The 13,893-nt window shown below is 44.3% G+C and overlaps 1 protein-coding gene across 2 annotated transcripts in view; it reads left to right on the top strand.

Moving 5' to 3' along the window:
• Nucleotides 1-13,893, top strand: part of PRKCB (protein kinase C beta) — a 292,330-nt gene that overhangs the window by 246,461 nt on the left and 31,976 nt on the right. For both annotated transcript variants that reach the window (XM_004586824.4, XM_004586823.4), the window contains exons 11-13: nt 3,443-3,534; nt 5,750-5,812; nt 9,155-9,293. In XM_004586824.4, coding sequence (XP_004586881.2) covers nt 3,443-3,534; nt 5,750-5,812; nt 9,155-9,293 — 294 coding nt within the window. The remainder of the gene's footprint in view (nt 1-3,442; nt 3,535-5,749; nt 5,813-9,154; nt 9,294-13,893) is intronic.

Here is a 13,893-nt window from a genome sequence, read left to right on the forward strand (position 1 = left end):
AAGGTATGCATTAATTGTATATTTGTTTGAACCAAGATTTGGAATTCTCATAGGGCAGGTCAGTATCGTTTTTAGTGTTTTTGTCCCTTCAATGCCTCATACCATGACTTGCAGAATTACTCAGTGGAAAATCGACAACTCCTGATAGCTCAAGATTGGCTCCTGGTTTCCTCTGATGGTATATGCTAAATGTTGATCCTGTTGGCCGCAGAGGTGGAGATGAACTTTGTAGTATATGGACAAGTTAGGGTTTTTTTTTTTTAAATGAATCATTTAAAGGGTTGATGTACCAAAGCCAGACTGGATATAGCATAGAGCTGGTAGACTCCAGAGAGGAGTTTATTTTTTAGAAAGACCGTGAGTTTCCATTTATGACTTTGGTGAGAAGTTCTATAATTTTTAAATAATTGCATTTATGTTAGAATGAGGTGAACTCACAAGAATCCATTTCGAATAACTTAATTTTAGTAGAGGGGACCAACACCCTTGGTGAAAATCTTACAGGCCATTGGAAGTCAATGACCTTGTGAAGTGCCTTTTCCCACCCTGTTTGGGGCCCTTCTCGGATGCAGTTTGCTCTCCCTGTGAGGCAGTGATAGCCACAAAATCATGGTCTTAATGTGTTGAGTTTTATTTTTCACAATATGTACAACAATAACGGTAAAAAAAAAAAACATATGCTACATCCCATCCTCTCTTAGCTCATTTTAGGAAACATGGCCATTTGGAAATGACTGATCTCCCCTGCTACTCATCTGGTGGGTCCTTTACACCAGGCAACGTGGATTATTCACAGCAGCATCTCTGGCCATGGACTAGAGTCTGGCAGAGAATGGGCATCATTAAATGTTTGCTCAGAAATGAAAGGACAGTGAGATGCCAGCCATAACATTGAAAGGCTCAAGGGGCTAGTGGGGTCAGAGCCAGCCTTCACACAGTTCAGAAGTCATGGATCTCAGGATTTCTCTGCGTGTGCTGAGTGATAGGAATGGACCACAGAGCAATGCTGGAGCTGTCCCCAAGGAAGGGATTCCCACCAGTGGGTCCAAAGGTTGAGTTCCTCCAAGCAGAAAGCAGGCAAGTGAAATCTCTGCCTTACTTCTCTTTCTGTGGCCGCTGCCATCTGCTAGTTACAAAAATAATTTTTTAAAGCAAAGTGTTTTGGTTCTCTTCAACGTGCAGCAAAGAAGATGCTATTTTTAGGCTTGTTTTCTGTTAAAAAAGAAAAAAAGAAGAAACAGAGGCTGGGTGCCAGCAGTCCTGGCTCCCTCTCTGCTCTCTGCCACCAACTTGTATGTGACCTTTTGGCAAACTGTGTGTCTTGTCCCCGAGGACTCTGTACCCCTCATTAGCAATATTGAGAAGAAGTAGTTCTGGCCTGAGAAAGAAACCATTCTATTAAAATGTCAGAGTGTGGATGATATGTAACCTAGGAGTTAAAATCCCTTCGTTTCATATCAGAGTACCTGGGCTTGACATCCACCTCTGACTCCAGACTGCTGCTGGTGCAGACCCTGGAAGGCAGCAGGGATGGTTCCAGTAATTGGGTTCATGCCATCCAAGTGGGAGACCTGGATTGAGTTCCCAGCTCCTGGCTTCAACCTGGCTTAGCCTTGAACCAGGACCAGCTACTGTGGACATGGATATGAATGGCACTTGGAGATGGAGGATTAGCCAAGCAAACAATCATGCTGGGTCCTTCTCAAAGTTTCAAAACTTCATCTCTAGAATGTTCTAGCTGCCACTTTGATCTCTAACCAGATCTCTGCTCTCTTTCCCTCCCTTCTTGAATTGGCAGCTCTCGGAGGGAAAAACACCTCCACTTACACATCTGTCATCTCGCTCCGAGAACTGCATGCAAGCTGCACATGCTGGGCACAGTGGGAGAAGCTGTGCTTCTAAGCTGCAACCAAGCTCCCTTGGTTCAAATCCTGGCTCTGCAGCTTACGCACATCACATGTGTCCCTGAGACCTCTCAGTTACTCCGTTTTAGACAGCTGATTACATTACCCTGGTTTTCTAAGTGCAAGCAGCAAGATTTAAGATGATGTTCTCAAGCCCACCCAGTTGGGAAGGGTGGGGCCAGGGCTTCATTCTGATTGTGGAGCTGGTGCTTTGGAAGGCTGCCACCTGCTGTTGCCACTCACATCACCGCTTCATTCGCTCAGTAAAGAGCACTGGGGACTCCCGCTAGCCAGTCACTCTGCTGGGTTCTAGGTCCACAATATTAAGCAGATTTGGCATGGTCCCTGGGTTTGTGTGGAACTTCCAGTCATGTCTTCCACAATGACACCTAAGTCTTTGTGTCAGTCCCTGGAGTCCCTCGTCACCTCCCTGGCCCCATATCTACCCAGGATCCTTCTTCTGTCTTCTTCATTCTTGCAGTCTCCCCAAGTATAGGAAACAGGCATATTCTCACCTCAGGTCATTTGCATTGACTGGTTCCTATACCCACTACCAAGCTTTTGCTCTAGGTATCTGCATAGCTACCTCCATCACTTCCTTCGTGTTTTGGCTTCACCCCTCATAAGAAGGCTTATCCCGAACATTCTGTTGAAAGTGAAAACTTGTCCCATCTCATCTGCCTGGCACTTCTGCCAGTTCGTCTTGCCCAGCTGTTTGTTTTCATTGCAGTTACTATCTGTTAACCTTCTATATAATGCTCTTCATCTGTGTCTGCTTACAGATAATGGAAGATAAAGGCAGGGATTTTTGTTGGTTTTGTTCCCAGCTCTAGTCTCAGCACTTACAGGCAACCTGGTACCTAAGTAGATCCTCATTAAATATATATATATGCAAATATCTAAATATATGTATTTAATGAGTCAAAAAATAAAGCAAATAATCATCTGTTAGATATATAATTACAAATGATGACGTGATCAGAAGAAAAACCACAGAGATTCATGAAAGAATGTAGCAGATGGGCTGAATTTAGATTGGGTGAATTAGAGGAAGTGATGGTTTTAGGCTGAGAAGATGAAGGACTTCAGCGTCCTCCACATGGTGCTGGCTCTACTAGTGCAAGACAAAGGAACGTTGTGTAAAGGAATGATTTAAACCAGGATGAAGTCTCTCAGTCATGGCAAAGTCATTCACTCGTCTAGCCAACACTCATGGATATTGGAAAGATGGTTGGTGACACACAGGTGCTGCCTAAACACCGTAACACACATCTGTCTCGTTTAATCCCAGTAGCAATGTTATGATTTCCATTTTACAGATGAGAAAACACAGATGTGAAATAAATTCTCCGAATACATCTAGGTATCTGAAGCCAAGTTTGGTTTTCCAAATATAACCTCTTTGATAGCAAAGTCTGCACTCATTTGTTCTTTGTGCACCTACTGTGTGCTGATTCTGATACCAGTTGTCTCCTGCTCTCGCTGAAGATCTGATGACCTGCAGGGTGCTGACCTTGCCCTTTGCTGTCTGTCTCCAGGACCGCCTGTACTTTGTCATGGAGTACGTGAACGGAGGAGACCTCATGTACCACATCCAGCAAGTGGGCCGATTCAAGGAGCCTCATGCTGTGTAAGTGAGAACCTGGGCTGTGCTTTTCTCTTGGGGGTCCATGGGCCAGTCATTTAGAGATTTAGCCAATGAGGGACTTCTTTGTGAGAAGCATGTGGTCAAGGGGAAAAGGTGTTCTTCTTGGCATGGGTGGTTTCTCTTTTCCTCCAGCTAAGAACTCAAGGCTCTAAAACCACAGCTACTTCTTTGTCTCTGGTTCTTGCCCTTGACTCCTAAGGAAGGCCGGGTAACCTTGCTTGGAGAGGGTCACTCCCTAAGTTGTCTGTGTACCTGCTCAGATGTGTTGAGAGCTTACTATGTGCTGGATCTTAAGTGTTTTAACAAGCGTGCTTTCATTTAATCCTGAGGACAAGTCAGAACCCCTGCTTTACACACTGAGAGCCATAGGGGTTGGGAAAATTGCCCAGATCCCAGAGCTAGGATGAAGTTGGTCCAGAATTCCTACCCATGTCGTTCAGCTCTGTCTTCCATTATTTTTACTCCAGACACACAAAGGACCAAATTGACTATTAGCAGTGGTTTGTGGTTCCTGGGACAGGCAGACCAATTCTGGGAAATGTGTCTCCTGCTAAGTTCATTCTGGTTTTTTTTGTTTGTTTTTCAACTCACAAAGGAACCCAAGTCTTTTCTTTTTAGTACACAGTGTGATTCCTGTGCTACCCCTGTGGGTGAACAGGGGATGTGGCTGGTGATAGAATTATCCCAACTGCCTCTCCCAGGGAACTTGCTGAGCCCTTAGTGCCACTTCAGGAAGCTTCCCTGGCACACTGGGGCCCCAACTATCATTCCAGTAGCCGGTTGGCGCCTCTTCAGGTCAGCCTGTCCATTCTCCCACCTGCTGAGGTTGTGAGCACTCTGTCGTGGTAGGGTTTATGGTGTTCTTCTTTTTTTCGAATCAAATGGTTCGTACCTTTTAATGAAGTTCTAAGGGAACCCTTGAATGAATTTTTTTTTTAAATTTTGATTTCTAATTGACCTAAGGCTTTAATTACACTGTCACCAAAGACCTATGATCAAAGAGCCTTGAGACCCTGTAACTGACCCTGCCAGTTCCCTCAAAACCTCTCTCTGGGGTCAGTGTTTAGCTCAGTGAAGATGATGGCTAAGATGTCCACATCCATATTAGAAGGAGAGTGCTTGGTCCCAGTCAGGCTCCTGGCAACAGCCTCCTGTTATTGCAGAGCCTGGAGGCAGCAGCGATGACTCTGATCCAATTCCTGCCAGCCAGGCTCCTGGCTTTGGTCTGGCTCAGCCTTGACCCAAACCTAACCAGTCTTCGCTTTTGGGAGAGTGAGTCAGTGGTTAGGAGCTCTCTGTCTGCTTCACAAATAAAGAAGTAATTAAAAAAAAAAAAAACTGTTTCCTTCTGTGTGGGCTTTCTTTAAGAAGTTACATGTCTAATGAAAATAGAATTGGAAAAAGACAAACACTATTTCCAATCTCAGTGATACCATTTGTTATCTAGTCAAGAGGGTTTCAAACAGGTCATCGAAAAATGCATGTTATTTGTAAATTGCATTTTTATCTGCATGCATTTTTAAAATCCAGAGCACTTCAAAACATAGCTGGCAGCAAATGTAATGAAATTTTAGGGCAAACTTTTTAAACACGCGCCTAATTTTTTTAGCATGTGCATTTCCTGTGAGCTTTTGAGTCCTCTCCAGTGCAGTGTTTTTTTTAACACTTTTTGCATAGAAATAAACTTATCTTATAATTCAGTTTCTTATGAACTTTGTAAAGCACCACATCTATGACTTGATCAAGTCACTTCATCTCTTCAAGTCTCAGTTATAGGAATAGGAGGCAACAGTGGGTAACAGTAGGATCTATCTCATGAGATTGTTATTGGCATTAAATCAGAACCTGCCTACAGTTAAGCCAGGTAGACTGTAATACACCAACAGAGGCTGGCTGATATTATTAGACTATTTTAACTTGCTGCAGTCTGAAGCTGTTGTTCTCCATCCAGCCCATCTTACCCAGTGTGCTACTGTTGAACTTCCTCTCGCTCCCATTTTGTCCTCAAAGTGACCTCTGGAAACCACCCCACTCACTCCCCCATCCTCCAGATATTTGAAGATGTGCAATAGACCAACTGTGGTGGAAGTGTAATGCCCAATGCCCAGTTCAATAGTGTATTGAATTCTGGGAGTTGCCAAGCATATAATATCCTTAACTCTCTCCATCACTTTTTTTTTTTTCGGTCTAATTTCAGATTTTACGCTGCAGAAATTGCCATCGGTCTGTTCTTCTTACAGAGCAAGGGCATCATATACCGGTAAGTGACCACTGCTGTCCTTCACATCTCCTCATCTCTCTCAGCTCCACCCTACCCTGCCTCCTTCTTCAACTGCTTTTAAAATTAGAATCCCTGGTGGGGGAGGAATCCTCCAGTACTAACTTGGGCATGTGTTCTGCCAGGCAGCATCGCCCACTGCCCTGGCAAGGTTTGGGCAGCTCTATATGGCGATAGAAAAATCTCGATGGACTGTGTCACCAAAGATGGTTTAGGGCCTCAAATGTGATGCTATTTGCTCTGAGAGCAGGAGGCTCCCCAAGAGGGGGTCCCATTACTTCTTTCACCTGTGGATCCCACCTTTGGGGAGTAAGCAAAGAGTCTTGACTGGCAAAAAGTGGTGGATTATGTTATTATGAAACAGTTTTTTTTTTTCTTTTGCTGTGTAACTGTAATTTGGGAAATAAGCTCTGAGCAGCTTGCCCTGAAAGACAGGCTTAAGTTCAGGACTTGGCATTTGCTGGTTTTTGGAGGAGCAACTGTATGATCACGGCTGTGTGAGTCATAGCATTTTATATTTCATGCAAGACAGACTATTGAGCCCGAGGCTGCTATTTGTCAGTGAGCCCGGGGTGTCCAATTCTCATTGCACTACATGGATGCAAATGGCAAGGCAGAGCTTGCTGGGACTGCTTTGTTATGCAAGAGAGGCTGTCAGTGACATGGGACTTCCAAACAGCGTTTGGCACAGGTGAGGATCCAGTTCAAAGACCACGAAATGCTCAGCAAGTCCATTTCACTGATTTGCTCAACAAATATTGATCAAACCCTCCATCGTGCTGGGCACAACTCTATGTAGAGAGAACACAAGCGTGAAGAAAACGGATGGAAGTCCCAACCCTAGTGGAGGTTAGATTCCGTAAGAGACAGAGACATGGAAGTGACCAAAATAGAGTCTGTTGAGAAACAGGTGGGGTTGGGGTTGGAGGAGGTTTCCTCTCATGCTGTAAGAAAATGTGGTTATTGGGGGCCTGGAGAGTTAAGGATGATTTGGGAGTTTTGGACCTTCTGCAACTGAAGGATGTGGACAAAGAGATGACGTTTGGTGGTTTCCGGATAGAAAGCGGAGGTGGGTGCTAGTGGGATGGAGAGGTAGAAGGGAGGGCAGAGCTTGACTCCTTGAAGTGGTGGTATGAAATATAGTGGAGCGGGGGGGAGCCACTGTACCCCGAGAGCAGAGTCCCCTGACTGTCTTCAAAAAGACAAGTGGTTTTACCAGGCACAGGGGTAACCCAGTGAAGGCATAGGTACAGATGGAAGAATAAGTCAAAGTTTAAGTAGATCCTTCTGCCCATGCCTTCCCTCAGTACACATGTGTCACCGTGAGAGTATGAGATAGGGTGTGTGGATCCCCTGATTGCCTCAGTTTCCCTTTTGATGCTCACAGCATCATGTTATGTTGAAGGTCCTTTTGGCGTCAGTAAGTACACACAATCTTCCATAAGACACGACCTCTAAATTCAAGCCAATGATTTCAGCTGGTGCTCAAAGATATAGGGACTCTAGAAAGTTTCTCATTCTCCTTGAATAGAAATAGAATAGAACCAACCAGGTTCTTTATAAAATTAAATACAGAACTACAAGCTCATTAGAGAAAAATGTAAGCTGCAGTATACAATTAGGCAAGAAAGTAAATAATTCGTTTTGGACAATTGGATTAGGATTCAGAGACTGCTTCCAGCTTAAGAGGGAATTGGGTTTGGATCTGGGGTCCATGGCCAGTAAAATAAAAAAAAAAAATGCAGAGAGCACCATCTGAAGTGCTAACACCGTACCTGTTCTGTAGCTTGCTCTTCTAACATATTGACCCATCCTGTCTCTCGTGCTCTGCTGTCACTACAGTCTTTAAGGGTGTATTTATCAATCTTCTAAGGCAGACAGTACCTAAACCCTTTTGTTTTGTGTAAGAACAGAGCCCGTCTCCTACCATACAGATTGAAAATGCCAGATACTCGCTTTCACAGCCTCCTCGTAGCAAGGGCAGGCACATAACCCAATATGTGACACTCTCATGTTTATTCAAGAACTTGAGTCAGAAACTAGTGCCTAAGGAAGCAGAGCCAGCAAAACTGAGGATGGTAAACAGCTGCAGCTTTAGAAACATGAGTGGAGCTGGGTCTTAGTGGCAAAGTGCAGAGCCCAGTATTAGGGCTTCCTGAAAGAGAGAGAGAGAGAGAAAGAGTGTGTGTTAGAAGCACTGGTGACGTCTTCACCAGACCAGCACTGCATTGCATTTAGGTATGATTTCTGGCTATGTGGTCACCCAATCTGCTTCTGCAACGTCCTTGGAGATTGCATGTGCTTCCTAGTCTGCCTGTGTAAATTCCTGTCTAGTTTAAAGTTGTCAGAGTTGGTTCATGGTGCTTGCTATCAAAAATTTCAACTGGGAGAGAGTTCTCGAAATTAATAACTGAATGCAAACTAAAAATTGCATGCAGAAGATGTATGGCTTTATGACTTCATAGATGGTCTTCGTGGTGGTGAAGTCCCCTAAAATGTTACACATAACCTCATTCCTTCATTCTGATCTCCAGTTAACCCAGCAGTTCTCAAGTAGGTTGCCAGACCGTCTCTTTCTGAGGAATAGGCTGGAAATGTTGGGCAGAAGGGAAGGAAAAAGGATCCTTCCTGTCAGACTTCTTATCTAATTTGTCAATTGCCATATCTGGTAGGTGTGTTGAAAGTGAAAACAGTTGTTCCAGTCCCTCTTGTGAAGCATCAATGAGAATCTGTTGAATGGAATAGAGGAGGGCTTCACACAAACCAGTGAGAGCTGCAGCCTAGTGGGGGCGACCCGCAATAACCCCCACCACGGCCTCCCCCTGCCCTGGTTCCCATGCTTGCCAATATGCACAGCAAACTGGTCCAGTCTGTCCCACATCCCATTCAGCTCTCATATATGCCAATGGGCATTGAAACCTAATTCATCCCAACCATTCCCACTCTTCAGTCCATACTGTGCTGGTGGGTGCCACTCTCTGTCTAGTCTAACCATGCCCGCCCCTAGTTTTGGTTCTTGTACTCATCAGTGGGAGTGGCAACCCAAGAGGGAGGTGAACTTGTGAAACGCTGTTGGAACCTCCACCTTTGGTTTAATTGTCTGAATCTCCCACTTCTCAGAACTGCTGTTAGCCTGTCTTTTGTGAGATGCTTGGCACATCCAGCTCTGTAAGAAAACAGACCAATCTCCCTGTCAGACTGGATGCTGCCCGAGGGCATGCCCCCACAACATCTGGCAGTGTGTGTTGTATGCAAAATGAGTAGCTGTTGGTTGACTTGCTGGTTGCATTTCCTGAAAACCTTCAATGCTTCTGTCTGCCACAGCGACCTCAAACTTGACAATGTGATGCTGGATTCCGAGGGACACATCAAGATTGCTGACTTTGGCATGTGTAAGGAAAACATTTGGGACGGTGTGACAACCAAGACCTTTTGTGGTACTCCGGATTACATTGCCCCTGAGGTGAGAGACCCTCCGCACTCCTGCATTGCCCTCCTTCCCCTCAGACCCCATACCCCATCTCCAGGTGGCATTGTGAGAGCCGGACTGGTGGAGAGAGGTACGTAGCAAGTGAACTTCAGGCCGATCCTTAATCCTGCACTCTAAATGTCTCCTTAGTGATTCCACATGCAGATTAACTTAGCACACATCCAGAAGCTCGAGCCCAAAATACATCAAGGTTTGGGAGAGAATTCAAACAAAACTCAAAAGAACCATCCAAACACACATCAGTAAAGTCCTCTGTCAAGCTGCTGTGCTCACGGCTGTGGGAGCCTTCCTAAGGGTGACATTGAGATGGCTCTTAAGGGAGGAAACAGATCCCCTAGGCAGATGACACGAGGAATGTGTGCTGTGTATTCAGTATGACTCCCCGGAGACCCCAGACTTTCCCCCACTGCCCCATGATTTGGATACAAATGAAGGAATAAATATTTTCTTTACAGAACATCCTTTCCCTTCTCAAAGGAAATGGCCAGGGGATGGATTTTGCCGACATGACACAGCACAGTCATTGATGCTGGATAAGAAGCTGCCTTTTCTCTGAGTCTTTTTTTTTAATTTGGTTTGGGTTTTTGTTTGTTTTGAAAAGCACAAGAGGCTTGGAAGTGACCACAGATATTCTCAAATTTACTTTTTCTCAACTGTCAGCCACTTTCATATAAAAATGGTTGATGAGAGTCACCGTGTAACAGAATATCTTGACAGAAAATTGAAAACCTTCCTATCCTTGTACTATGGGAGATCCTTTTCTAGGAATTTAGTTTCTCATCCCACGCGCGCACATAATGTGTGTGTGTGCGTACACACACACACACACACACACACACAAGAGTGAGAATCTGGGTCCAAAGTCATTCCTTCATTTCAGCACTGTGTATTTCTAATGAAAAGTAGGAGCTAACCTCAGTGACCCTCAATAAAGGTGTGATTAGCTCCAATCGGCTAGGAAATCCTAATTCTTAGAGCAGAGTACATATACATGGCTGTGTTATCTTGGAGCAGGGCCCCTCAACAGTGGATTTGGCAATAGTTTATGATATCTTTGTAGGGTGGAACTCTAGTGGAGTGGCATTTGGTACAGCAGTTGAGAGGCCTACATCCCATAATGAGCCTCCGTTCAAATCCTCCATCCATTTCAGATCCAGTTTTCTGCTAATACCAATAGCAAGTGATGGCTCAAGTATTTGAGTTCCTGCCATAATACACAGGAAATGTAAATGGAGTTCTAGACCCTGACTTTGGCCTGGCCTAACCCCTGCTATTCAGTATGTCTGGGGAGTGAACCAGCTGATAGAAGATCTCTCTCTCTCTCTCCCTCTCTCTCTCGTCATTGTGCTTTTCAAATAAACTTCTTAAATGTTAAGAAGAGAAATACTACTAGGCATCAACTTAAATGAGTGTCACACATACATAGGTAGATATGGAAAAGTCTTTAAAAATCAAGATATAGAATTATATTAAATATAGTATGTTATAATTTGTGGATAATAGAAACATACATAAGATTGACTTATAAATGAGACTTATAAAGAGAAGGAGAGACAGAGAGAAAGATCTTCCATCCACTGATTCACTCCCCAAGTGGCCACAATAGCCAGAGCTGAGCCAACCCAAAGCCAGGAGCCAGGAGCTTCTCCTGGGTCTCCCGCATAGGTGCAGGGTCCCAAGGCTTTGGGCTGTCCCCAACTGCTTTCCCTGGCCACAAGCAGGGAGCTGGATGGGAAGTGGAACAGCCAGGACATGAACTGGTATACAGATGTGATCCTGGTGCATGCAAGGCAAGAATTTAGCCACTAGGCTACCACTCTGGGCCCTGCTATATGCTTTTATGAATATGCATGTGAACATGTACAAGTATAGAAAGTCTGGATTTTCTACAGTTATCCTACAGATGGAACTTGTAACATTGATGGCCTACGAGTTTAAGAACATGGTTAAGGATAGTTCCATTAACTATCATTTTACGTTTTTCACAAGGTAAACATTATTACTTGAGTAAAAAGAAAGTAATTCTTTTTGGAAATCAATCCTTCATGGAGCCCAGGAAAATTTTCCCTTTTATTACTTGACAATTAGCTGTGATATCAAACCTGATTGTGATACAATCTTTCGATGCTCTGTGAGTTCAATAATGTCTGGTTTTCAGCTCCAGCTGTACTTTAGCATTACAAGGATACCCAAGTGTCACCTTGTGACAACCGAGTTAGAATCCACAGGGACCCAGGACCTGTGCCTCTCCGATGCACCTGCTGGCTGTGATGCCACGAGCACACGGAGCCCTGAGCCGTGTTGTCGGCCCAGCCTGTGGACGGAGGACCCAGTTGGCAGGAAGCACTTCACCTCCGGCAGCCTGTCTTGCCTCTCCAGGCTCTCCTTTCCTTGGGGAAAGGATTCATTGCTGAATTGTCATGAGGATCAAAGGAGACACGAAGTCTCTTAAAACTGAAAACACTGGCCATGAGAACTGTGTTTGCCAAAGTCTTATGGTGACTTCTCAGAATTCACTTCATTTTTCCTCCCTCTGTTTTGTCCCCCTCTTTCTTCCCTTCTTTTTTCCTATTTTCCTTTCCTCAATTGGCAAATAAAAATTATATACAGTGTTCATATACAGTATGTTGTTTTGACATACGTATGCATCATAAAAGGCCAAACTGAGTTAGGTGACATATGCATGACCTCACATACCTCTCTCTCTCTCTCTCTCTTTCTGCCTCCCTCCCTCTGTGCAGTTGTGTGTGGCAGGGTGGAGGTGGGTATGAGAATGCTTCAAATCTATTGTCTTAGCAAATTTCAAGAAAGCAATCCACTGTTGTCAGCTACGGTCACCATGATGTGCAACTTGCTTCTTGGATTTGGGTTTATTCCTGCTATCCAGCTGAGATTCTGTGTCCTCTGTGCCTGCATTTCTGACTTTAGGGTGAGAGATAAACTATAGGATGGGCACATTCACTTGACAGCCAGATTTGCTCAAGCTCCTTTATTGAATAAAGCACATACTAACAATCAGAGAATGCTTGGAGTATGAGTGGCTGCCAATACCTCATTCCTCATTCCAAAACCATCATGTCATTGATACTGTAATAAACATCTTCCTGTAGAAGCAGGCCTAAGGAAGCCAAGTAACTTCCCCTGGTATCCTGTAGCTGATAGAAAGCAGTTAGGATTCCGGGGTCGGTGTCAGCACAGTGGGTTAAGCTATGACTTGCGAAGTCTAAACCATGAGGTGTGCCATCTGCTCCCCTGCCAGTCCAGCTCCCCACTAGTGCGGCCAAGAAGACAGCAGTGCCTCTGGCCCAGGTGGGAGATCTGGGTGGAGTTCTGGCTCTTGTCTTTGGCCTAACCCAGCCCTGGCTATTGGGACCATTTGAGTTAGGGACCCGAAAGATAGGTACCTCTCTCTTTGCTCCGTTTCAAATAAAGAGATCTCTGTTTAAAAAGCAGTTGGGATTCATTTAGGCCATCCGACCTTCATTGTGTCACCTCTTCACCCTTAGTTTTACAGCTGTGCCTACTGAAAGATGGATAGTAACACAGCTAATCAAGAGTTTGCCATGCTCTGGCAACTTTAGCAATACATGTCAAAAAATCCTATAACATGTATACAAGGGGACTTCAACCGGTTCATGATGAAAATGGAATGAGAACCTGAGTTTATTTTGGTGTGAAAAAAAATTGAAATCCACACACAGCTTTGAATAGCATGCGGTTTCCATAACCTTTTGGAAGTCTCTTCGTATCATTTGCTTTATGAATGCTGCAAGACATTTATGAAGAAAATCATTGGACAGCTATCCAAATATCTAATTTCAAGAATCTGACAGCAGCAGCCAAAGAAATCCAAGGAAAGGTACTGATGAGGTGGGTCGTGAGCAACCACCTAGTGGAATCACCTGCAGAGGGAGCAGCATCCTATGTCTGTGTGCAGGAAGCTAACCAAGGCAGTGCAAGTGAAGGGCATCATTATTAAAGGGCCATATACTGGGGCCAGCACTGTGGCACCGCGGGAAAAGCTTGTGATCCCAGCACCCCATATGGGAGTGCCAGTTCCAGTCCCAGGTGCTCCACTACTGATTCAGCTCCTTGCTAATACATCCGGGAAGGCAGAAAAAGATGACCCAAGTATTTGGACCCTGCCACCCACATGGGATACCAAATGGAATTACAGGCTGCTGTCTTTGGTCTGCCCCAGCTCTAGCTTTTGCGATCATTTGGGGAGCAAATCAACAAACAAAGTCTCTCTCTCTCTCTCTCCCTCCCTCTCACTCTTCACTTTTCAAATGAACAACCAAAAAAAAAAAAAATCTTTGGGAAAAATGTCTACTTACTAAGTGTTTAGGTGAAACATGTGCATCCACAGAGTATAATAATGTGTTCACAGAAAAGTCTAGAAGGAAGTATACCAGACACTAGTTATGATGTTTCTCTTGATAAAGGTTTTGCAGAAGATTTTCATTGTAGTTTCTTACCTTACTGATATTTTCTCAATAAGAAAATTGTTTTTGTTTCAATAAAAAAATTGTAACAAATTTTTTTATAGAAGAAGAATCTATTTATTTGAAAG

The sequence above is a fragment of the Ochotona princeps genome, chromosome 24 (assembly GCF_030435755.1).
Source record: "Ochotona princeps isolate mOchPri1 chromosome 24, mOchPri1.hap1, whole genome shotgun sequence".
In the NCBI taxonomy this organism is placed as follows: domain Eukaryota; kingdom Metazoa; phylum Chordata; class Mammalia; order Lagomorpha; family Ochotonidae; genus Ochotona; species Ochotona princeps.